Source organism: Lissotriton helveticus, chromosome 2_1 (genome assembly GCF_964261635.1).
Source record: "Lissotriton helveticus chromosome 2_1, aLisHel1.1, whole genome shotgun sequence".
Lineage (NCBI taxonomy): Eukaryota > Metazoa > Chordata > Amphibia > Caudata > Salamandridae > Lissotriton > Lissotriton helveticus.
This window is the reverse complement of record NC_136059.1, coordinates 508,100,970-508,127,732: the sequence shown is the minus strand read 5'-3', so window position 1 is coordinate 508,127,732 and position 26,763 is coordinate 508,100,970. Positions and strand designations below refer to the sequence as shown.

Genomic DNA, 26,763 nt, shown 5'->3' with positions numbered 1-26,763 from the left:
ACCAAATTGAATTTCTATAAGAACCTAGTCTGCTTTGTCCCTACTTTAGTGTCTAGGTCTCCTCTCTCCTGCTTCAGGAATGTCAGCAATACACTTCTTCTGTGAGGGAAAACAAACGCACACCCGTCTTGTGCACAGGAACAGGCCAGGGACTTCCAAAATGAAACCCACAGCTCTCTATTACTCTGCATCCCTTATACGTGCAATGCATATACAACACTGGCCACATACACACACATGCATAACATATACTTGGAATGTTAGCTTTAAGTACCTTGCATATTAGCAGTTGCTCTGAGGTGCTATAGAAATAACCTAGAATGGGAGTACTCTACAATAGAAGTCTAATATCTGACAGCTCCTTGATAAGATGCTCTCAGCCAATGCAAATAACTCATTTTTAGTGAGAAAGTTACAATTAAAATAAACTTTAATAAGGATTAGTGAGAGAAGATCATTAAATGGGACATTTTTATTTTTTCTGCACCAAATCATACTTGAGAAGTGTACAGACCTTGTACCAAGTTTGCCATACTCCAGACTATGTTTAAAAGGGCTACCCTAGGGTTGGGGTACAGGAGGCAAGTTCTCTTAGTTTAAGAATCAGACGTTTTAAGCTATCTGCCCTGACTTTGCCGACCTATATGTAATGTTTCTTTCTTTCTGCAGCTGAAATCCTCAGGTTGCTTTCTACAGCTTACATCCTAACATTGCTTGCTACCTCAGAAAGCCTTCTCCCACTGTACCCTTAAAACCCTGCATGAAAACACGGACCTTGACACTGAATGCCTTCTATGTCTGAGTATAGCCTGCCTGCCTTAATATCTCTTACTGTAATTCTGTAAAAGGCTGACACCACATTGCAGAGATCACAACCTCTGCTACTTTAAGACCCTATTACTGCAACCTAACATTACCTAATCTCCGCCAACCTATTCATCTCACCAACCATTTACCTGAAACCACACAGCCTCCGCTGATGAACATACTTAACTGATATTAATTAAAATGTACCTCCAGATTTCTCTTCTATTTGTTGCGTATCATTTTCTTCTTTCCTTTGCTTTGCTGCAATAAGTTCACGTTTTAGCTGACGAGCTTCTTTCCGCAGTTCTTCACTAAAAGAGAACAAAATTATAATGTTTAAAAGTTTCTGTGCCCATTTTAACACCAAATCCCCATATGTACTCATTCAACTCAGGAGAAGCTTTTAATCAGAGGATACCTATTTAGAGCTCAGGATGCAATGGGATTTCGACAGCTCATAAATGGTATCAAAAGTCACTCTTTCAAATCCTGCTAGTCAGTGCTTCTTTACAGCCCATGAATACAAGAAGATTCGAAATATATTTACTCATGCAGTTAAGTTTATTGTGTGTTTGTATTAATCTCAACCCTCAACAAAAACGTTAATGCATTTTACTTGCTAATGCTTTGTTCAGCTTTATCGGGAGTTGCACAACAGGAGAATTATGTCACACGTACAATTTGTAGTAAGCAAGTAAGTAAAACATTTGTAAACAACACAAATGCCGGGGCGTCCTGGTGCTGAATGTGATGGGATGTGTACCGTATGCTTCACCAGAGAGGGGAGATATTGCTTCTTACTTGGACGGGAATAACCAGGTCTTAAGCATCTTCCTGAATCTATTTGATTGTAGCCTAGTTACAACCTGCAGCGTATTCCAGAGCGTTGCTGCCCGATGGGAGAGACTTCCTGCGTCCCCATCTTGCCTTCGAATTTTAGGGACCTGAGCAAGCCTTTTGCTGGCTGATCTTTAGTCCTGCCACGGGACATGGCAAGAAAAATGTTTCTGTAGGTCCAGAGGCCCTCCACCGCATAGTGCTTTATGCACCAGACAAAGAGCCTTGAATTCAATTATTTGCATGACCTGAAGCCAATGGTGGTCCCTAATGCTGTTGGAAATGGGATGGAATATAGGGATGTTTAGCAGCACCCACTCTGCGGCATTCTGCCAGGGGTGGAGTTTTAATAGTTGGCATTTGTCAATGCCCAGAAAAAGAGCATTGCAGTAGTCAATGCTAGAGAGAATTAAGGCAACCACTACGGTTTTACTCAGTTCTTGTGGAATGAACGGAATCATTTTTTGCAGGATTTTTAGAAGAAAAAAGCAAGAGGAGATTGATCTGGCCTGCAAAATTGAGCTGATCATCAAACATGACTCCTAAGTTTCTGACCTTATCAGTGACCTGTGGGACCTGTGTTTAGTTTAAATGATTCAGATGCATCCACCCAATGATGTGCTTCAGACAGTTGTGGAACCTCTCAGTCACTATTTCTGCACCAGAGCATATATATATATAACTATCTGAGAGTTGTTGGCGTAAGAGACCAACAAGAACCCATGTGCTTTAATCAGCTTAGCCGGAGGAGTGACATAGATGTTAACGAGGGTAGGTAACTAAACAAGGCCTCGGATGTAAGATTACCCCAGCACAGCCTCCGTTCCCTCAAAACAAGGTACGAGGTGAGCAGGGTTAGAGCTGTCCCCTTAATTCTGACTGACTTCAGCCTCTTCGTTAGTGCCAGATAATGGACAGTGTGAAACGTAGCTGAGAGGGCAAGAAGGATGAAGACTGCCCTTCCCTCACTGTCAAGCTGTATACGTATCTCGTCGGCCATGACTAAGGCTGATTGTGTCAACAACAAAAAAAGGATCCTCGCTCAAACAGATCGAACAAAAGAAAGAAAAAAGCCCCACACGTGGTGCTGAGGTGGCAGACACTTCACAAAGGTTAACTGGTCAGTTGCTAATTATCATACTCGGGGGGGTTAAACTAGTACTAACGAGGAGAAACGTGCCAAGCAGCATTAATTTGTTTTAGAATGACAGAATAATACTGCTAGCTTGTGAAGCATTATGCCACAAAAAAATGTCCTTTTCTTTCTGCATGAGCCTTCTTCGCACCTGTGCTTTCTCACAAAATGGATGCGCATTTTGATTGCGGATCATAAGCCTCTCATGCAAAAGAATGTAGGTTTTGAGGTCAGAAACTGAGTTAGCCCTGAGCCCTACACAGGGTAGTGAAAAAAATCATTTACGCTATTGAATTGCTTTTCTGCCTTCATTAGATGTTCAAAACTCTGCATACTGTTTACCTATAAGAGATTAAACTACCCCTTCCGGTCAAGCAAAGGATGTCATCATTCCTTTTATCCAGTATATCATGATATCCAGGACACACGACAGGATCATGCATGCTTCCTACAACATGTTCCCCATCAGGACAATTCTAACTTGATTCGAGTTGAAAACCAGAAGTTTTTGGTTTTATAGCCAGAAATTGACATTTCTTTTTTTTTTGTGTCCTCATTTGCCTTGCCCTCCTCTCAAGTGGCCGCCAACCACCTAGCGTGTCACACTCCAAGATACTCAAGATTTATGCTATCGCCCACTTGGGGACACGATTTGTGTGGATTGGCAGTAGATGGACCTTGAGAAATGGAGGGGTGAATGGGGATGGGCTTGCACTTACTCCATCTTGGCATATATACCTGTAGGACCAACAGTGGATTGAAGGGGGGACCCTGGTCCTTGGAGTAAAATAGGCATAATCATAGGACCTGGGGGAAAAAAAAGAAGAGAAAAAAAAAATCAACACTATCTCCACTGGACCATCAGGTCCCAAAAAGCCAAGTTACGTTTGCTGCAAGTTCTGGCCATGTCCACCTTAGATGTTTCATATATAGACGACAACCAGCTTGCCTGTAATGGCGCCTTATTTTCCGCCCAGACTTTACATATTTGCCTCCTGGCCAGCAAAACTGCATAAAACAGGAAGGACATTGCCTGTCCAGTAATACTAGCATCCAAGCCAAAGAGGATTAATGACAATGTGATGGACAAAGATGTATTTAAAATGGAGTCTAGTGTTACTTTCACTTCCTCCCAAAACCGGGCGATGTAAGGACAATCCTTGAACATATGGACGTCCGAGGCCTCGATGTGATTACATTTGTTACATTTCTTGCCTGGGAGGAATTTAGACAGTCTCAGGGGTGAGAGGTAGGCTCGGTGTGTCGAGAACAGCTGGTTACGTCTCAGCCAAGCTGGTTTAACAATTTTGTAAAGGAGGGTATAAGATCTTATCCAAGTTTCTATACACTGGACTCCTAAATCTTCCCCCCACAGTTCATCGGGAAGAGTAAACTCCCCATCAGCCTCCTCCAACAAGCTCCAGTACCATTGGGCCTCCTCTTTACCCCCCCTTGTCGTTCCACCAACTGTTGTACCAGGCAACTACCTTTCCAAGTGGTATCCCTTTCCTGGACAAGACCTTGGCCCAACTGTCTAATTGTAAGTACTTAAATCTAGAGAACCCAGGTCCCAGCTGTTCCCGTAGCTCCTCCCAAGACCTCAATGACCCTCCTTCCAACAATTCTCCCCATCTTGTTATTCCTCCATCCCTTACCGGGATCGCAAGCCTGTCATTTAGACATAGTGGGAGGCCCGGAGAGTCCCACACCGGTGCATAGTTAGAGAAATATGGCAACCCTAATCTTTTATTAATCTGAACCCAGGCCTTTGCCAGGGACAGAAGAATTCTTAGCTTGACTTTTTTGAAAAAGTTTTGGTCCCCAAATTTAAAGAGGTATCCGTCAGTTGGTAACGCGGAACCTACCAGCATGGCTTTAAACATTGTCCCAGCAGATGCATTCGATGGTGTTTTTAAAAGCATTCTAGTATGGGACAGCTGAAAGGCCCATGCGTAGTACTGCAAATCCGGCAATGCAAGCCCCCCCTTTTCCCTCCTCCTTCTCAACTTCTTCCATGCCACCCTCGATGATTTATAATTCCAAATGAAAGAATTTAGTTCCCTCTGGCACTTATCTAAGGTTTTAACATCAAAGGCCAGGGGAATAGCATTGAAAATGAATTTAAATTTGGGAAGAATAGACATCTTTATCAGGTTCACCCTGCCCAGTATGGTAAGTGGGAGATTAGACCAAGATTTTAGTAGCTTCCTGCATTCATTATAAACTCTCTCTAAGTTAACTTAAGCAATGTCACCTACTTCTTGAGTCACCCGAATTCCCAAATAGCGCATAGAGTTGGTCACATCCTGCTGCAAATTGGGGATATTCCACGCCATGATGTCAGTTTTGCTGGCATTGATCTCATATCCCGAAATGCGACCAAACTCTTCAGCCCTCTTAATAACCGCAGGGAATGATGACTCCGGATAAGACATTAGGATTGGAATATCGTCTGCATAGAGTGCGACCCGCCTCTCCCATTCCCCAAATCTGAATGATGGAATGTTTTCATCTCCCCGTAAGAGCTGAACAAACGGTTCGATATACAAATTAAAGAAAAGGGGAGAGAGCGGGCAGCCCTGCCTCGTGCCCTCATGATTTTAAAGGATTCTGTCAAGGCACCATTGATTAGCAACCTTGCCGATGGGGCATCGTACATAAGGGTGACAGCCCGACAAAATTTCTCGTCAAAGTTAAACTTCTTCAGCACTGCAGCCAAATAGGGCCAATTGACCCTATCGAAGGCTTTAGTCGCATCTAAGGTGAGTGTAGCCAATGGAAGAGAGAACGCCGAAGCTATGTCTATTGCCCCCACCAAATCATACGTCAAGTCAGATAGCTGACGCCCCTTGATAAAGCCCCTCTGATCATGATGGACTATTTCCCCTATTACTGACCCCAATCTCGCTGACATGATGGATGCGAAGATCTTATAATCGCTATTCAGAAGCGATATCGGACGGTAGGACCCACACTCAGTTGGATCCTTCCCAGGTTTGAGGATCAGAACTATGGTCGCTTCCCCCCAAGATTTTGGGGGTGCTTCCCCCTTCCTCAGGATCCCATTAAAGAGGGCTGTCAGTGTGGGGTTGATAACGTCACCCAAGGCTCTATATATATCACCTGGCAACCCATCAGGGCCTGCCGCTTTCCCATGCTTGAGTTGCCTGACAACTTTGCTTACTTCGACCTCCGATATTTCCAACTCCAGGTAATTACTCTGTATTGCTAAAAGCGATGGTAGGGAAATCTGGTCCAACCATATGTCCCTAGCCGTTTGATCATTCGGGGTGTCTTCCCTGTAGATCCCCTCAAAAAACTCCCTGAAAGCAATACCTATCTCCTGGTTAGACATCCTGGCTGCACTCTCACCCTCGACCATGATTTCTCTGATATAATTCTGGGCTTGGTCTGCCCTAACCTTCCATGCCAATAATCTGCACGCTGCCTCCCCGAACTCAAAATGGGAGATCTTGCTCGCCTCCCATCTCTTAGTCAATCTTTCTTGTAAGATGTTCTCCAATTGATTTTTCAGCTCGCCGAACTTTTTTTGCTCATCAGGCGACCCTATAGAGACCCCAAGCCTCTGCTCGATCGACTCCATTTCCTGCTCCAGGTTCTTAATCTTTTCCCGATGGATTCTGTGCCGGTAGGAGGCTCTGTTTGTGATACAACCTCGCAGAAAAGCTTTCAGTGTCTCCCAGACCGTAACTAGAGCCGCAGATTCTAGATTAGTTTCCAGGAATGAGGAGGTCCCAAATGCCAGAAAACTGACTTCCTCTTCTTCCAATAGGATAGTGCGGTCAAATGAACAAGATGGATGTTTAATCTGGGCATCAAGTTTAAGAATGAATAAGAGCTGAATGGTCAGACAGGTGGGAGGGAAGATAATGTATCCCAGACAGGGAATTCTTAAGGCAGTAACTGAACAGCGCATAATCGATTCTTGATTTGTGCTTATATTTGAGGTTCCTAAAGGAGAAATTGACAGTTCTTGGCATTTCTATTCAACTATAGCTCTGAAGAAGGACATGCCCAAAAACCATGTCAAGCATGGGCAAAAACAACAGGTCTCGCCTAGGTGAGAGCTATTGGCTTTATCAATGTATTTTAGCCATGTTGTTGTCCTGGCCAATTCATAGTGCTATTTTTTCTTATGCAGGACGGGCTGGGCAGCGTGGACAAAAGTAGGCTGGGCAGCATGACCAACAGGAAAACCATAGACAAAGGGAGGGAAAAGGACTGGCACCATGGACAACACAGTGGGAGGGAGGGAAGAAGCAAGAAGGACAACGGATAGAAGCAACACGAACAATAATAGAAGCAACAAGGACAAAGGGAAGCTGGTGGACAACATGGCAACAGGAGGTTGGGAAAGAAGCAGCACAATGGAAGGGTGGGAAGGAAGAAGCACAAAGCAAGAGGGAAGAAGCAACACGTACACTGGGAGAGTGGGAGGGAAGAACCAACAGGGACAATGGGAGGTAGGGAGGGAAGAAGCAACAGAGACAATGGGAGGTAGGGAGGGAAGAAGCAACATGGACAATGGGAGGGAAGAAGCAACACAGACAATGGGAGGGTGGGAGGAAAGAAGCAACACAGATAAAGGGAGGGTGGGAGGGAGAAGCAACTCAGACAATGGGAGGGAAAAAGTGACACGAACAATGGGAGGGAGGGAAGAAGCAACACCGATAATGGGAGGGAAGAAGCAACGCGGAAAATAGGGGGGAGAAGCAACACGGACAATGGGAGGGAAGAAGCAACACGTACAATGGGAGGGTGAGAGGGAAGAAGCAACAAGGGCAATGGGAGGGAAGAAGCAACAAGGGCAATGGGAGGGAAGAAGCAACACAGATAATGGGAGGGTGGGTTGGAAGAGGCAACACGGACAAAGGGAGGGAAGAAACAACACGTATAATGGGAGGGAATTGTGGTAAATAAATAATTAATTACCGGTACTATTTTTCAGGATACTCATACAAATAGATAGCTCAATAAATAAGAGTCAAGATACGAGGTAGCTGAGGTGTACAGGCTTTAATTAAGCATAAAAGGACTGGAACAGGACAGCCTGCATGGGAATGAGATGGCAGGGCCCGGCAGCTGCCGGGGCAGGATCTGGGAATGATGCGCATAACTTTTAATAACAGTACATTGGTTTATATAGTTAAACAAAATACATGGCATTCAATACAGTAGGCGTAGCAGTAGGCGGAGTTTGTAGCAGTCGCGAAAGATAAGGCATAAAGTGGGTGTAACAAGAGGTGTGTACAGGGCGTATACATAGACATGTGATGCAAACGTAACAGAATATGTCATAAAAGGGGCGGAAACATGGAGGGGGCTACCTGAGCAGCTGGGACCTCTAACCTAGTGGTGCGCACAAACTGGCAATGACGTGTTACTAGGGAGAACTGGGGGGCTATGACTTCTGCGCTAGAAGAGGAGACGAAAGTCTGGAGTGTCAGAGCGACTTGTACCTAAAGCCTATCTAGTATCTCGTGTTTAGAGAACATGTTGATAGAATCCAAAAGTTATCAGGGTAAAGGCTAACAGACATTAAGACTGGTGCATGCATTATTCTACTTGTATTGCGTGTGTGAGGAATATTCTATGAAAATTAATACAGTATTTCTCTTACATGGAGACATAAAGGCTAGACCATGACGGAAACTATTGATGCGATTCAGTAGCTTAGAAATGCAGAGAAGGAGGGCTGGACTGATAACTAGAAACATAACATACTCTTGGCAGACTCGGAGGCAGAGCCAGGCCGAGCCGGGCACTGCATGGCAAGAAGTAAGCTAAGGGTCAGGGATACAGGTGGGGGCTGTATCGCTCCTCGGAGAGGGTTCAGGAAACAGGAGCTGAATCTGAGTCCGGGCCCTTTTGAGGCCTAGAAACGGGGATAATTCAATGAATTAACGTGCACACTGTAAAATGTGGCAACGTAGGTTTACATAGGCCTGATATTCGTTATATTCACGAAAACTGGAAACTGGCATACTAGAGATGGACACAACTGTAATTGCGTCTTTAATCGATCAGAAGGGAATACATGCATATCGATCATGCACATATGACATAAGATGGGGAACACGTAGGCACATATAACATGGCAAAATTTACTTTTCCACAGAATAAGCAACACGGACAATGGGAGGCAATAAGCAACACGGACAATGGGAGTGAAGAAGCAACACAGACAATGGGAGGGTGGGAGGGAAGAAGCAACACAGACAATGGGAGGGTGGGAGGGAAGAAGCAACACAGACAATGGGAGGGTGGGAGGGAAGAAGCAAGACAGAGAATGGGAGGCTTGGAGGGAAGAGGCAACACGGACAATGGAAGGGTGTGAGGAAAGATGCAACACGACAATGGGAGGAAAGAAGCAACACAGACAATGGGAGGGAAGAAGCAACACGGACAATGGGAGGGAAGAAGCAACACAGACAATGGGAGGCTAGGAGGCAAGAAGCAACTCAGACAATGGGAGGGTGGGAGGGAAGAAGCAAAACACACAATGGGAGGGTTGGGAAGGTAGGAGGAAAGAAGGAACACGGATAATGGGAGGGTGGGAGGGAAGAAGCAACAGGGACAATGGGAGGTAGGGAGGGAAGAAGCAACAGAGACAATGGGAGGTAGGGAGAGAAGAAGCAACATGGACAATGGGAGGGAAGAAGCAACACAGACAATGGAAGGGTGAGAGGAAAGAAGCAACACAGATAAAGGAAGGGAAATAGTGACACGAAAAATGGGAGGGAGGGAAGAAGCAACACCGATAATGGGAGGGAAGAAGCAACACAGACAATGGGAGGGTGAGAGGGATGAAGCAACACAGACAATGGGATGGTGGGAGGGAAGAAGCAACGCAGACAATGGGGCGGTGGGAGGGAAGAAGCAACGCAGACAATGGGGGTGTGAGGGAAGCAGTAACACAGACAGAGGGAGGGTGGAGGGAAGAAACAACACAGACAAAGGGAGGGTGGGAGGGAAGAAGCAACACGGACAAAGGGAGGGTGGGAGGGAAGAAGCAACACGGACAAAGGGAGGGTGGGAGGGAAGAAGCAACACGGACAAAGGGAGGGTGGGAGGGAAGAAGCAACACGGACAAAGGGAGGGTGGGAGGGAAGAAGCAACACGGACAAAGGGAGGGTGGGAGGGAAGAAGCAACACAGACAAAGGGAGGGTGGGAGGGAATAAGCAACACGGACAAAGGGAGGGTGGGAGGGAATAAGCAACACGGACAAAGGGAGGGTGGGAGGGAATAAGCAACACGGACAAAGGGAGGGTGGGAGGGAATAAGCAACACGGACAAAGGGAGGGTGGGAGGAAAGAAGCAACATGGACAAAGGGAGGGTGGGAGAGAAGAAGCATCTGGGAGTGAAGAAGCAGCATGGACAAAAGGAGGGTGGGAGGGAAGAAGCAACACAGACAATGTGAGTTTAGGAGGTAAGTAGCAACACAGACAAAGCGAGGGTGGGAGCGAAGAAGCAACACAGAAAAAGGGAGGGTGGAAAAGAAAATTAGAAGCAACACAGACAAAGGTTGGGTAGACAAAGGGAAACATCCTTTACAACGCAACTAAAATAACGCAGGATTCATTACAACACATGCCAATACAACGCAGCTGCTATTACAACGCATGCCATTACAACGTAAGTATGGGTAAGTATTTAATTTAATTTTAACCCCTACACCATCCAACACTTACCCTACAATTACGCCCCCCTGGAGTTAGAATAGCAATTCTAACCCCAACACTATCCAATACTTACCCTACTATTACGCCCCCCTGGAGTTAGAATAGTAATTTTAACCCCTACACTATACAACACTCACACTACTATTACATTACCATTAATAAAAAAAAAAAAATACTTACCCATACTTACATACTTGGCATGCGTTGTAATAGCAGCTACGTTGTAATGGCATGCGTTGTAAAGGCATGCTTGTAATGGATCCTGCGTTGTAAATGTTTCGTTGTAATGGTATGCGTTGTGAAAGTATGCGTTGTAACGTCATACATCCGTAGATAAAGCAACACAGACAATGGGAGAGTTGGAGGGAAGAAGCGACACAGACAATGGGAAGGTGGGAGGAAAGAAGCAACACAGACAATGGGAGGGAGGGAGGGAAGGAGGGAAGAAGACAAACAGATAATGGGAGGGTGGGAGGGAAGAAGCAACACAGATAATGGGAGGGGGAGAGGGAATAAGCAACACGGACAATGGGAGGGGGAGAGGGAAGAAGCAACACGGACAATGGGAGGGAAGAAGAGAAGAAGCAACACAGACAATGGGAGGCTTGGAGGGAAGAGGCAACACCGACAATGGGAAGGTGGGAGGAAAGAAGCAACACAGACAATGGGAGGGAAGAAGCAACACAGACAATGGGAGGGAGGGAGGGAAGGATCGAAGAAGCAAAACAGATAATGGGAGGGTGGGAGGGAAGAAGCAACAGAGATAAAGGGAGGGTGGGAGGGCAGAAGCAACAGAGATAAAGGGAGGGTGGGAGGGAAGAAGCAACACAGACAATGGGAGGGAAGAAGCAACACAGACAACGGGAGGGAAGGAGGGAAGAAGCAAAACAGATAATGGGAGGGTTGGAGGGAAGAAGCAACACAGACAACGGGAGGGGGAGAGGGAATAAGCAACACGGACAATGGGAGGGGGAGAGGGAAGAAGCAACACGGACAATGGGAGGGAAGAAGCAACAGACAATGGGAGGGTGGGGGGAAGAAGCAACAAAGACAATGGGCGGGTGGGAGGGAAGAAGCAACACTGACAATGTGAGTTTAGGAGGGAAGTAGCAACACAGACAAAGCGAGGCTGGGAGCGAAGAGCAACAGAGAAAAAGGACAACACAAAGGAGAACGGGTGAGTGGGGAAAGTTTGCGCTGGAAAGAAAAAATTATTAATGCAAAACACTATTTGGTAAGCTCAAAAAGGATCAGATACTGGTCACCCAACCAGGATCAGACAAAGTGTGACTCCAAGGGGCCACTTTTGTACAATTTAAACCATGAACATTAGATCCTGAGCTAAGGAAAAGTAGTTCAGTCAAGATATCAAGTCCCAATTTTTGTGAGTTTTTCCGTTTTATTCTTCTTTGATCTTTTAGTAGAGTTTAATCCAATCTTCACACGTACAAAAACAACCGCTGCCAACACGTGTTTCGTCAAGGTCAATCAAACCAAATGACTTCGTCAGGGCTGTAAATATCATAATAAATATACATAATTACATTCCACTCAAGAGAGGTTGTCAAGAATCAAAAAAACACTTGCTATTCACATTAAGTAAGCAAAGTGGCATTCGTTCAAACCCTAAAATACAAATTATTTATAAGGTTACACCACACACAAATTTCACTAAGAGTATCTCCAAGTAGTCTTGAGAAAACTCCATTATTTAATACACCACAAGGGTTACAAAGTTCACAAAAAGTCTCTCAAAGTCATTTTGAGAACACTTCATTGACAAGCCTTCCAGACAGGTGAAAGTTTTTATGCAAAAACTACTTCAAAGTTCAGTTAGACCCATTTCAGAAGTTCCCGAAAGGAGAAAGATATATAGACCAAGAGAAAGGAAAAACCGTCTGTGCAAGGACAGATAGCGCGTCAGATATAAAAAGTCAAAACCAAACACCGTGAGTGACAAGACCATTGCGTGACAGGTGACACACGTGATGTTGTTATGAATAAGGGATCGTGTTTCACATAGATTTTCATAACGTGTTATAGCCAGAGATTGTTCAGAGGGCCAAGGATAGTCACCACACCCCGTGTAAAATAAAATAAAATAAAGTAAAAGTGAACTAACTAAAAATGATGGGCTCACCCTGGAGAATTTCATGAAGCTGTAATGTAGAAATCCAGAGAAAATAACTCCCAATTCAAAATCTGCAACAAAACTACATACAAAAACATGATGGATGACCCTTCCAATCTCAAAGAGGCACGAAAAAAGGCAATTCGATAAACACCAATAGATCATATGTATAAATAAAATGCTGCACTTACTTAGACATGCAACATATGGCGTATTGGTCAATTTCAAAGGTGTTCTATCCGTCCAAACACAAACAAAACGGGCAGTTCTTGTCCCAAATATCCAGGGACTAAGTAGCTCAATATTTTCCCGCTAGGCAGGTTACCTAGAAGTCAAATATAACATAGGCTAGGTTAAATAGTTCCCCCTCAAGGCTACACGTCGGCAAAATACTGCTTCCGAAGCAATTGTAAAACCATCATATGCAAAGTTAGTTACCCAACAACATATAAGACGACAGCGTTCCTTAAACGGTAAATAACTCTAAAAACTGGCCAAAACCCAGGAGGAAAAAGTTATGTATACCCATATCATAGGGTCGTTAGCCAAATTTGTATATTAAATGCAATTGCCAAATTACTGTTTTAGCGCAAGTAATTTGAAATTTAAAATTTAAAATTCAGTTGTAAAGCGGCCCCACGTACCTCCGAGTACAGAGATCCACAGAGTCAAGTTCCCCAATGTAAACCGGCGTGCAGCTACCGCGCCATGTTGTAGAAGCTGTGTAAAACGCCCAAAACACGCGACATTAGACCTAAAGGTAGGACTAAACGTAGGACTAAACGGTGTCTAGCTACAAACCACCGACATCTTGTAATGCCCCAAACCAACACGCAAAGTATTGGAAATTTCAATAAAGAAAGTCGAAAGTTATCTCAAAAGGCGTCGTAAGTCTTGCAGTAAATAGTTATAAATTCTATTGTTATAAGACTGGTCCGTCACCACAACGTAAGTAAACCCAAGTATTAGAACCATTTAAACGTTTTGCAATATCAGAGCGGAATCTAGCTCCAGACATCCGACATCTTGTAATGCCCAGAATAAAATGCAAGGTGTTGGGAAATTAAGTAAGAAGAGCTACAGGCTTACCAAAACCCGCACCGTTATTCGTGCAAGTTGTAAATTATACTTTCTATCATCCTAACGGGAGTCCGTCTATAAAGCGCAGATAAAACCAAGTGTTTGAGCCAGACAAAAAACACTACAGTGTCAAAAAGAAGAGGAGGAAAATAAATATACACCAAAAGTGAAAAAACCAATAATCTGTGGAGACATACAAACTTTTAAGTTTCTCCCACTAGAAAAGACGGAAGGTAAAACGAAGAATCCATAATCTTTAGTTATGTACAGTGATAACATTCATATATCTGTTGTGCAAGATTTGTTATACATATGCAAATACTAAACATGATTTACAAAATATAAAAGAATATAATCATAAAGGAGTCCCAAAGGGGTATATTGTTCCATATACTTGCCCATGAGGAATACACACTACACACATCATCCTTTTTCATAGTTCATCCAATAATCCATGGTTAGATGTATAGGTTTCTGAAGGCGATTCAAAATTTCAGTTAGCACAAAGAATTACACCAAAAAGAACTGTAATTCATCCTCAAAATTCAGACCCCGTTCCACCGCATGAACCCGCATTATCCAACGTGCTTCTTGTTGCCTGAGCTTGAGTAAAGAGTAGAGAAAAAGGAATGGTGGAAAACAAAATTAGAAGCAACACAGACAAAGGTTGGGTAGACAAAGCAACACGGACAATGGGAAAGTTGGAGGGGAGAAGCGACACAGACAATGGGAGGTAGGGAGGGAAGAAGCAACACGGACAATGGGAGGGAAGAAGCAACTCCGACAATGGGAGGGTGGGAGGAAAGAAGCAACACAGATAAAGGGAGGGTGGGACGGAAGAAGCAACATAGATAAGGGGAGGGTGGGAGGGAAGAAGCAACAGAGATAAAGGGAGGGTGGGAGGGAAGAAGCAACAGAGATAAAGGGAGGGAGGGAGGGAAGAAGCAACAGAGATAAAGGGAGGGTGGGAGGGAAGAAGCAACAGAGATAAAGGGAGGGTGGGAGGGAAGAAGCAACAGAGATAAAGGGAGGGTGGGAGGGAAGAAGCAACACAGATAATGGGAGGGAAGAAGCGACATGAACAATGGAAGGGTGAGAGGGAAGAAGCAACTAGGACAATGGGAGGAAAGAAGCAAACAGGACAGTGGGAGGAAAGAGGCACCACAGACAATGGGAGTGAAGAAGCACCATGGACAATGGGAGGGAAGAAGCTCCACGGACAATGGGAGGGAAGAAGAGAAGAAGCAACACAGACAATGGGAGGCTTGGAGGGAAGAGGCAACACCGACAATGGGAAGGTGGGAGGAAAGAAGCAACACAGACAATGGGAGGGAAGAAGCAACACAGACAATGGGAGGGAGGGAGGGAAGGAGGGAAGAAGCAAAACAGATAATGGGAGGGTGGGAGGGAAGAAGCAACACAGATAATGGGAGGGGAAGAGGGAATAAGCAACACGGACAATGGGAGGGGGAGAGGGAAGAAGCAACACGGACAATGGGAGTGAAGAAGCAACACAGACAATGGGAGGGTGGGGGGAAGAAGCAACAAAGACAATGGGCGGGTGGAAGGGAAGAAGCAACACAGACAAAGGCAGGCTGGAGGGAAGAAGTAAGACATACAAAGGGAGGGTGGGAGGGAAGAAGCAACGCAGACAATGTGAGTTTAGGAGGGAAGTAGCAACACAGACAATGGGAGGGAAGTAGCAACACAGACAATGGGAGGATGTGAGGGAAGAAGCAACACAGACAATGGGAGGGAAGAAGCAACACAGACAATGGGAGGGAGGGAGGGAAGGAGGGAAGAAGCAAAACAGATAATGGGAGGGTGGGAGGGAAGAAGCAACACAGACAATGGGAGAGGGAAGAAGCAACACGGACAATGGGAGAGGGAGAGGGAAGAAGCAACACGGACAATGGGAGGGAAGAAGCAACACAGACAATGGGAGGGAAGGAGGGAAGGAGGGAAGAAGCAAAACAGATAATGGGAGGGTGGGAGGGAAGAAGCAACACAGATAATGGGAGGGGGAGAGGGAAGAAGCAACACGGACAATGGGAGGGCGAGAGGGAAGAAGCAACACGGACAATGGGAGGGCGAGAGGGAATAAGCAACACAGACAAAGGGAAGGTGGGAGGGAAGAAGCAACACGGACAAAGAGGGTGGGAGGGAAGAAGCAACACGGACAAAAGGCGGGTGAGAGGGAAGAAGCAACGCAGACAAAGGGAGGGTGGGAGAGAAGAAGCAACACGGATAAAAGAAGGGTGGGAGAGAAGAAGCAACACAGACAATGTGACTTTAGGAGGGAAGTAAAACACAGACAAAGGGAGGGTGGGGCGAAGAAGCAACAGACAAAGGGAGGGTGAAAGGGAAAATTAGAAGCAACACAGACAAAGGTTGGGTAGGAGTGACACAGCAACACGGACAATGGGAGGGAAGAAGAAACACGGACAATGGGAGGGTGGGAGGGAAGAAGCAACTCGGACAATGGGAGGGTGGGAGGGAAGAAGCAACTCGGACAATGGGAGGGTGGGAGGGAAGAAGCAACTCGGACAATGGGAGGGTGGGAGGGAAGAAGCAACTCGGACAATGGGAGGGTGGGAGGGAAGAAGCAACTTGGACAATGGGAGGGTGGGAGGGCAGAAGCAACACGGACAATGGGAGGGTGGGAGGGCAGAAGCAACACGGACAATGGGAGGGTGGGAGGGCAGAAGCAACATGGATAATGGGTGGGTGGGAGGGAAGAAGCTACACGGACAATGGGTGGGTGGGAGGGAAGAAGCTACATGGACAATGGGTGGGTGGGAGGGAAGAAGCTACACGGACAATGGGTGGGTGGGAGGGAAGAAGCAACACGGACAATGGGTGGGTGGGAGGGAAGAAGCAACACAGACAATGGGTGGGTGGGAGGGAAGAAGCAACACGGACAATATAGAAGCAACACGGACAATGGGTGGGTAGGAGTGACAAAGCTACACAGACAATGGGAGGGTGAGAGGGAAGACGCAACACGAACAAGGGGTGGGGCGGAGGGAAGAAGCAACATGGACATTAGAAGCAAGACGGACAATGGGTGGGTGGGAGGGAAGAAGCAAAACAGGCACAGAATCAACAAAGACCAAGGGCGGTTGAGAGGTAAGAAGCAACATGGACTGGGGGGTGGGAAAAAGCAACACGGACTAGGGGAGGGCAGGAGGGAAGAAGCAACACAAACTAGGGGAGGGTGGTAGGGAAGGAGCAAAACGGGCACCAGGAGGGCGAACAGAATGAAGCAACACGGGCACCTCAAGAAGCAACATGGGCACCGGGACGACGGTGGGAAGAAGCAACACGGATAACTTAGAAGCAACATGGGCAAAGGGAGGGTGGATGGGCAAAGGGTGGGCGGATGGGCAAAGGGTGGGCAAAAGCAACACAGGCATGGAAAGGGTAGTTGGGAAGAAGCAAAACGGGCACAGAATCAACAAAGACCAAGGGCGGTTGAGAGGGAAGAAACAACACGGACTGAGAGGGCAACACGGACAAAGGGAGAGTGGGGGGGAAGAAGCAACACAGACTATGGGAGGGTGGGAGGGAAGAAGCAACACAGACTATGGGAGGGTGGGCGGGAAGAAGCAACACAGACTATGGGAGGGAAGACGCAACACGGACTATGGGAGGTTGGGAGGGAAGAAGCAACACAGACTATGGGAGGGAAGAAGCAACACGGACTAGGGGAGGGTGGGAGGAAAGAAGCAAACGGAAAAGGGGAGGGTGGGAAAGAAAAAGCAACACAGATAAATTAAGAAGCAACATGGACTTAGAAGCATCACAGACAAGTTAAGGAGCAACACCGAAAAGGGAAAGGTGGGGGACCGCGCAAACCTACTTCCCAATTTGAACAATTGTAGCCTTGGGGTTGGGCTCCCTAATGCCTTTAGAGGCTTCGGGAGGGGAGCCACACAGATCCCTACCCAATTGTATAAAATTTCAGCCTGGGGGGGTGGGCTCCACAGGGCCTGGCATTGCTCGGGACGGGGGGTGCAGGCCTACTGTCCCCAAACACAATGTTTGGCATCAGGGGTGGCTCCCCAGGGGCCTCTGAAGGCTCAGGAAGGGGGGCAATGCAGCCCCCTCCACATTATGAATAAAACCTGTTAAAATGGGGTCTCTAATTTGTAGAGGTATGCACCATGTCCAAGTAGGGACCATAATCCTAGTCAGAGTAAGTCAGATACACACACTAAATTAACCTGTGTTCACCCTCTGGTAGCTTGACACAGAGTAGCCATACTTAACCTAAGAGGAAATGTCTAAAGTATTTGTGCAACGCTTCAAACACTAAACAGTGAAAACCTGCACAAAAATGCACACCTGGTTAGAAAAATACACCGTAATTTAATGAGCAAAACACCACCACTATGACAAAAATACAATAAGTAGAACTTGAGACATGAAATTAAAAGAATTATGTGAAAATAGCGCATAAAAGCGCAAAGCGCCAACTGTGGTTTTCTGGTTGCGCCAGACTAGGACAAAGTAAGAAGTTCAGGACGACCGCAATGGAGTGTTGGCGGCTACAGGCACCCACCCGCGGCAACTGAACATAGTACCTTAAATCCTGGTGCACGGTTTGCGCCGCGTTGCTTTGCGGCATCCAGAGCCGGTTCCGAGAAGGTACGCAGAAAACAGAGAACCTTAGGCCCACTGCTGAGGACTGGGGTGGCACCACTTGGCAGGGTAGACTCACAGATAGCAGAGTCTAGGTGGTGTAGCAGGTGAGTTGGTAGTCTTTTGTGTCCCTGAGACTTCAGATAAAGAAGGCATGAAAGCAAGCCCTTGGAGTCACTTTGGTTCTGGGTTGGAGAGATGCAGGTCCAGTCCATCTCACTATCAGGCAAGGAGGGAAGCAGGCAGGAGGTCAGCACAGGAGAGCAGGAGTCCAGCAGAGTGACAGTCCTTTCAGTAGCACAGTATCCACAGGTTCACAAGTGTACTGGTGGTGTCTGTGGTCCTGTATTTATACTTTGGTACCCTGGTTCTGGAAGGTGGGAGAAGCTTCTAGACAGTGGCTTTGAGGTGAAGGGAATCCCCTTTCTCCTCTGCCATGGCTCCAAGCTGGCTGGAATAACAATACAGGGTTGTTAGGCCTATGGTGTGGAGACAGGGCACAGCCTATTCGGGTGCAAGTGGGGTTGTGCTTAGCTCGCCCCCAATCAATCCAGTGAATGGATCATTAAGGCCCATCAAGTTATACCTAAGCTCCCATTGCGTGTAGCTGTCTAGAGTGTAATAAAGACATGTCAAACAGGGCCAAAGTTATTAGTAAAGCAAAAAATCTCTTTCTGTGGAAAAGCAGACTAAACTATAACTACCTAGTTGCGACTGCCACTAGGTAATGTAACCTACTGGCGGTCGCCAGTAGGTAGTAATAGTTAGGACCTATTATCCATAGGAAATCCGCAACATTCTATTTGGAATAACTTTGGCGCCGGTTGACATTTCAAAACTGGTGGGGCACTCCGGTCCGCTCCTATCCTGAAAGTCTCGGGATGATTCGCTAAGCAGGGGCAGAGAAAAAATGGGGCTCTCAAAACGTGTTTTCCCCATGCAATTTTCCATAGGAATCGTTCATCGCGGCTACAGCCCGAACTGCTGAACGGAATTACACCAAATATGGCAAAGAGGTAGCCCTTGGTTCAGACTCGTGCCTTTTGCTTAAATGGTGTCAATCTGTTCAGTAGTTGCAGAGAAAATTTAAAGTAAAATCACAAATATATCCATGGCCACGCAGGATCTGCGCATCCTGAGCGCATCCTAAGCGCACCATGCCGATCACGCGCTGAATGCTAATTGGCTGTCAAGTGGTTGTCAACATTCGAAACCAGGAAGTGTTCGTAGTTATTTTGTGCTTCGGTAGAAGCAAGGCTGCAGAAGTCAGTGGAACAAGTGCAAAACATATAAAGGGGGCAGGGTAGAAATACCCTGACCCTCTAGACCGGCTTAGGGGGTCCCACAAGGACCCCTAGGGCACCCGCAATTTATTATTATTTTTTTAACGGCAAAATGCACGCAGGGTGTGCGGATCCTGCCGTAAAAAAAATTAAATAAAACAAAGCACGGGCTTAGTAATTAGCCACCAGGGGGCGACATCCTGGGGGAAAAATATTAAATTTATGCCCCCCCCCCCCCCGAGGCTACAAAATAAATGGTCCCCCAGCAAAATACGTGGGTGGGGGGAGCTCAACGGCCCCCCCAGCCCCGGGGACCACCACCACCCCCCGGGGCTTGGAGTATTGTGGGTGGGGGGCCGCGTAGACCCCCTCCTGGAGCCGTTGTGGGCCCTGGGGACACCACCCCCCAGGGCCGGCTCCTGCAGTGTCCTGGGGCGCCCACCCCGGGACACTGCTGTTTGCTATGGCAGGGCGGGAGCCGAGTCTCCCGCCCTGTCATAGCAAACTTGGTTTTGATTTTGAAAGAGAGAGCAGGAAAACCTGCTCTCTCTTTCAAAATCCAAACCATTTTGCTTTTCCACACGGGGAGCTGCATGTTAGCAGCTCCCCATGTGGAAAAGCAATGCCGGCTCCCTAACGTGCAGGGTGCGCGACTCCCAAGCGTTTGGTGTACGATTCATACGCGTTGGGTGCGCGATTCCAAGCAAAAAAAAAAAATATTTTTAAGATATGTATCAAGCTTATGTGTTTAGATCTTGAGTGGCTCTAAAAAGAGCCCTTGTGTTTATTGAGAGATTCTGATACCTACAAGTAAGTACTTATGCAGAGTCTAAAGTTGATGAGGAAGACTCGGTTACCCTCATCTGTAAAATGTACACCATCGCTCCTACAGATGCCATCCATATTGAAACACAGATTGTTGTGGTAAATGGACCCCATCTTATAATCTCGAAGAAAAGCAGCAACAGATTTATTGACATGTTATCTAGCTTTCTCAATCTGTGGACAAAATTGATTGGACCAGTTCCATGTTTGCCTTTGGCATATGTTAGAATAAACAAAGTGACATCAATTCTCTAAAGGTGTCCTTCATAAGCATTTCCAGGCCTACCCCAGTCAAAGTGTCTAGGTCATTGCCACCACGGTGCACAATTTTGAGGTCAGGGTTTTGGAGATGCAAAAAGGATTTATTGATGCCACTTTAACCCTCTCTGTCCAATCCACTTAATGTCTACATTTGGTATAGCTAGGTCTTTGTCAATGCCTTTGTTTTCTGCATACCTTTGGCTCCAGAAAATATAGCTGTGTCCCACAATCCACACTCTAAGCATCTTGAAGAGAGGTCTTGATGCACTCAGAAGGTGTCTGTATGTGAAATGGCAGTTTGAGAAGTGAGATTTTTCTAAAATGGTGGATAAAATGCAGTTTAAAAAAAGAAAAGAAATGATTGGCTGTTTGACAACATTCTAGTTTGAAAAGTAGGCTGCACGTTTCTGTTTTTTAAAAGCATGTTCCTTACTGGTTAAGAAAAACTGTTTGAAAGGAACATTACATAGGATAAGATGATATTTTGAAAAGTCAAGCGCACTTGCTGTTTGGATTAGCAACATTGGGTGCTGAACGTTTGAGCAGTGTGCTCAGTTCAGTGTTCCATGAACTGTTACCATGGTAACAGGCAGTAAGCAGATTGGGGGTAGGGTATAAACCTATGTCTATTGGAAAGGGTTGAAATGTGTAACCAATAGAAATGTGTGTTAGCTTTTGAATTAATATGGGAAGCAATGTGATTTGATATTTACATGTATATGTGTGCAGAATGAGAGGAAAAGATTGTAATTTTTTTGGTTTTCCTAAGAGCAGTACAGTACAGAGATTCTGTATAAGAAAATCTGGTGTTAAAAGGAAAACTTGAAGGAAAACATTAAAGGAAAACTTAATACATTCACTCAGTGTCTTTCCTTATACTACTGTAATCATTCAAACAGTATCCATGTACTCATGCAGCGAGCTAGGGATTAGGACATGGACTGTTTTAAACTCCTATGCACTATGCATGTGATGGTCTAACCACCTTTTCACTTGTACTTCAGGCCTACAATTCCCCAGTCAGTGTCCATACACTCCAGCAAACACCCTGTGACTGCTCTTGCAATCCCATAATGACTCTTTCAGTACCATGTACTAATCCATTCACTAAAGTAAAACTCAACCAATTATAAATTCGCTCAATGTATCTCCTTGTAGTACTCTAATCATTCAGTCAGTATCTAGGTACTCATGCAGCGAGCTAGGCCTTAGGACATGGACTGCTTTAAACTCCTATGCACTATGCATGTAGTGGTCTAACCACCTTTTCACTTGTGTTTCAGGCCTACAATTCCCCAGTCAGTATCCATACACTGCAGCAAACACCCTGTTACTGCTCTTGCAATGCCATAGTGACCCTTTCAGCTACATATAGTAAGTATTGAAATACACAATGCCCTGTGTTTGCACACAGGTGAAGCAAGGGGAGATGGACGGAGTAGATATGTGTGGAAAGATGTTGTGTGGGCGTTTTAAGTTACAGGATAAAGTTAGCATGAATATTGAGTGTCACTGGGGGCCAACTAACCCACCAGATATGTGCAGAAAGTGCCAGAGAGTTGCATTGCAGAGAGGTATAAAATAGGACACAGCTTCAGAGAACCTCTCTGCAACGCACCTATATGGTGTTTAATAGAGAGACATGGTGGTCTAGTAGGGCCGAGGTACTTTCAGGATTAAAAGAGACAAAACTCCTTAACTTAAAACACGTCACAGAGTGTGTTTGTACATGTCCCATCAGGCCCCATCCCTTCCCTTCACTAATCTATAAACGTGTCCTATCAGTTTGCCAAAACGTAAGTACTTATAAATGTAACTTCTTTTCTGTTTGCAGTACTGAAATTACTGTACTTATTAGTTGCATAGTTAAGGATTGGCCTAACTATTAATCCTAGTACAAATTAATTTCTTTATATACTATGCAAACAGATCTGCAAGAAGCTACAAAGTATTAATACAGTCTTGAAAACACCCAGTTTATAGCAATATAGTTTTGGAATCTCACTGTCCTAGGATATTGTGTGACCTGGAAAAAAAAGATTTGATTGGTTCATAATATTTCCTATTGTACCCATTGAAGAACCACAATCATTTCAATCATTCTTCTTTGAGCATCTTTGCAGTCATAAGTCTGTGCTTACCTCCTATCACTCTCATGCAATTTTTCAAACAATTAACTAGCAATATGTTGTTATTGTCACAGTCTGCCAATACCGAAGCACTTATGGGGCAAATTCTTCCTAGTAGAGTTGTTGCTCCAAAGAAGGTCTAAGAAGAATGATTGAAATGGGTTGGGTCCTTCAATAGTTAGAATAGGAAGTGTTATGAGCCAATCAAATCTCTTTTTTTCTGGTATCATGGGATCACCGTAGGGTGCGCACACACGCAGCTCTCACCCAGCGCGACTTCGCGAAATTGCATTTAAAAGTAATATAACTTTATTAAAACTGAAAGAATATTATTTTTAGCTAAGATAATGTCTTGCCTTAATATTTATATTAAATACATATATATATCTTTTTAGACATCAAATTTTTTTGCTGGAGTCACGCCCCCACCGGGACCAATACGTGTATGACGTCACACGGAAACACGCGAGCGTCGCGTAGCTTAATACGTACATGTCGCGTATGCACCAGGAGTCGTGTACTGGTCGCATAGCAATCGTGCAGGAAAATACGTACCCGTCGCACACCCTACGCGGATCCTACACAACAATCCTAAAATGGCGGCTAGGTTCTGCGCAGTGATCGAGAAAGGTACGCTTTAAAGACTTTAAAGGGTTTTTTGGGCAGCTTTATTTTAAGGCTGCAATTGCCGATCCACGGCGAGATTGTTTTAATATTACGGCGATTTTCACACGTTACATGCTAATTATTCATATTGTCATGTAGATATTGTCTCTGGCATGCATAACTTAGATTTTTTTTTTCTTAAAGCCTGTAATAGATATTATCTCTTTAAAGATGGCGCAACTTTTTCGCGTAGTAGTCCCTTGTTAATTTCCAGGTATTGGCACAAAGCACTTTAAAAAATTACACTGACGAAGGAAGAAAATCCGAAACGCGTCTGAAATAAAATGCCACTACCGCTATTTTGAAGCCCCGTGAGTGCCGTCTTTCTTTCTATCATCGAGGGAGGATTTTGGAGCGATATATATATATATCTAGAGAGAGAGAGAGAGAAATTATTTCATTTACATTATATTGAATAAATATATTAAAATATTTAACATTTACTATTTTACATTTTTTTACTCAATATTTTCGGCCAATATTAGTGCCAACTATATTTTTTACATGACATTTTTGTCAACGATATTGTTTACTAAGATATTGTGTCAGTGATCCTACTGGAGGAGGGAATGACTGCTATTTAATTGTGCCAATATTCAAAAAGGGTGACAGATCAAGCTGTCAATGCTATCGCCCTATATCATTATTGGACTCCACCATCAAGATTTTTGGCCGAGTAATTTTAAACAGATTACAATCCTGGGCTGAGGAACATTCAATAATCAGCGAACTTCAATACGGCTTTAGGAAAGGCCTTGGCACCATTGATCAATGTCTTAATTTGCACATACTTCTAGAAAAATACGCTAAAGCCAAGGGCGGTCGCATGTTTTTAACCTTTGTTGACTTAATGTCAGCTTTTGACTGCGTCACCCACACTAAATTATGGCTGATTCTTCAGAATCTAGGGGTAGAGAAAAATATAATTCATTTTCTCAGGGAACTTTATTCGGTGGCTACTGTTCGAGTCAGGTACGGGAAAAATGGAGAGTGTACTGATTCTTTTACCATCGCAAGAGGAGTGCGGCAAGGCTTCGTCCTCGCTCCTTTTCTTTTTATAATTCATATTAATGATATTGAAAGATTATTATTACAGGAGTGTAGGGACATGCCGCTTGTCGGCAAAAGGTCTGTCCCAGCGCTCTTATACGCTGACGACGTGGTCTTGATGGCCAGGACTCGACTGGCCATGCAAAAGATGGTTAACACTTTCACAGATTTTATGACTAACCTGGACCTGAAAATCAACTGTACCAAAACCTTTAGTATGACTTATGGTCGTGGGTAACATAAGAAGGAAAAAATAATATATATTGGTTCAAGACCACTTGAGCATACTCCAACCTTCCCATGCATCGGCGTCTTATTTGACCAATTTGGTCTATGGAATGGTGCAATACAGACTAGGAGACTATTGTTTTGTAAATCTATAATGGCTTTGAAAACTTTTAGCAGAAAGATGGGCAAAAAAAAATTGGGGAGCTTCTAACTGTGAATAGAGCTACCTGTGTGGCAGTCGCCACATATGGCGCGGGAATATGGGGATACGTAAACGCGAAATCATTGCAGGTGGTGGAAAACACCTTTATGAAATTTCTCTTAGCTGTCCCATACAGTGTTTCAACATATGTTTGCCACGCTGAGCTAGGGGAGCCTTTTTTAGAAGATATTATTAAGGTTGCTCCAGTTCTTCTGTGGCACAGGGTCTGGACCACTGAGGAGTGTGCCTTTAATCGCTCTATTTTAAGGGACGTAATGAGACTAGAGAATGGTGGCAAGGTGGGGTGGCTAAGCTATGTAATGATGTTTCTCTCAAACATAGGCCACCGGGAATATTATGATGACCCCATAAGTATGTGCAATGTTCCTAGAAAAATCCTCAAAGGTATATGTATGAGGTATTTGGGCGGCCTAAGAACTAACACAGAAATGTCAAAAAAGACTGTGGTAGCACATCAATTAATAATGACCTCAGATCATATGCAACCTTACATTAGACTAAGAATGAGTGATTTTGAAAGGTTTTTATTGACGCGTTTTAGGTTAAATTTGTTATTAAGATCCCTTAGTTTCCCCGTCATGAATACTTGGTGTAAACAACTTATTAAGTGCCCTTGTGATGACTTGTCTGAGCAGTCAGACATTCACATTCTTTTTTTTTGTAGATTTTATACAAATCCTAGGAGAAGATGGATTGTCCCTTTTATTGAAGATTATGGAATGTAATCAGTGTCCCCCTGCTTTCTTAGCAATACAAAGATTAGACAATATATTAACTGTTGCATCCTTGTCTGTATATTTTAAATCTGTTTTTAGATTTCGAAAAACGATCACCCAATGAAATAAGACGAGCATATTTTATCTGTTTTACCTTATTGTGTTTTTATGGATAATTTGAAATGTAATGATTTATTTGTACTTTTATGGTTGTTTTTATCTGATAACCGAATAAAGTTTATAATTGAATTGAATGCTATTTAGAACTTTTTAAAACCAGGAGATGTTACTCAGACTTTCAGCAGGGGATGCAGGGCTTACAGACGGTCTACTGAGCGAGAATACAGAGGTACAAGGTACAGTGTTTGCAGTGCTAGGGGTGCCCTGCAAAGAGAAAAGTGGTTCTCAGTAAACCTGGGCACAAGTTGAGAAGACAATAGAGAGCAAGGATTTTAAAGTGTTCTGTCTATAGCAGACTGACCTATTGGAGATAGAAAGGACTGCAGTGGGTTGCAGAGGATGTGCTGGCTCTGAATCCGTACCCGTATGACTTTCACTAAGCTGATTACAATGGAACCAGAACACGTCTTTACTCAAGTTGAAGCTGCAGAGAGGTTCTTGGAAATGCTGCGCCATAAAACGGGCCCGAATCCAGGGACAACTAACTGGAAGAGGGTGTGCTGCGTCTTGCTGCATGGGCTGGCTGTAAACTCAACCCAGGAGCAACAGGTGACTATAGGTTATGTGTCACATATCAAGTACTTTTCTAGGTATATACAATCGCTCATTGCAGCTGTTTTGTGTCGCTACTCCACCCCATGTCAGCTGCAACCTTTGAATTAGAGGAGCTGCTATGTACATTTCGGAGTTTGCTGCTGTGACGTTAATTGATTTAATTTAGGAGGTAAGATTTGTGTGTCGCTTGCTTTCATTTCTGTGGGCAATGTCAATTTGCTGCGAAAATATAATTCTGCAAAGTAAATCTCTGATAAAAAAAATATTGGGGAAAAAATCTGGGGTGCTACTCGACTACTCTCTTCTAA

At 44.8% G+C, this 26,763-nt stretch overlaps 1 protein-coding gene across 1 annotated transcript in view; it reads right to left on the bottom strand.

Annotated features, from left to right (window-relative positions):
* CWC27 (CWC27 spliceosome associated cyclophilin) overlaps window positions 1-26,763 on the bottom strand; it is a 1,032,773-nt gene that overhangs the window by 434,371 nt on the left and 571,639 nt on the right. Inside the window, exon 11 of the mRNA XM_078675149.1 lies at window positions 1,015-1,118. Within this exon, the coding sequence (XP_078531275.1) occupies window positions 1,015-1,118 (104 nt within the window). The remainder of the gene's footprint in view (window positions 1-1,014; window positions 1,119-26,763) is intronic.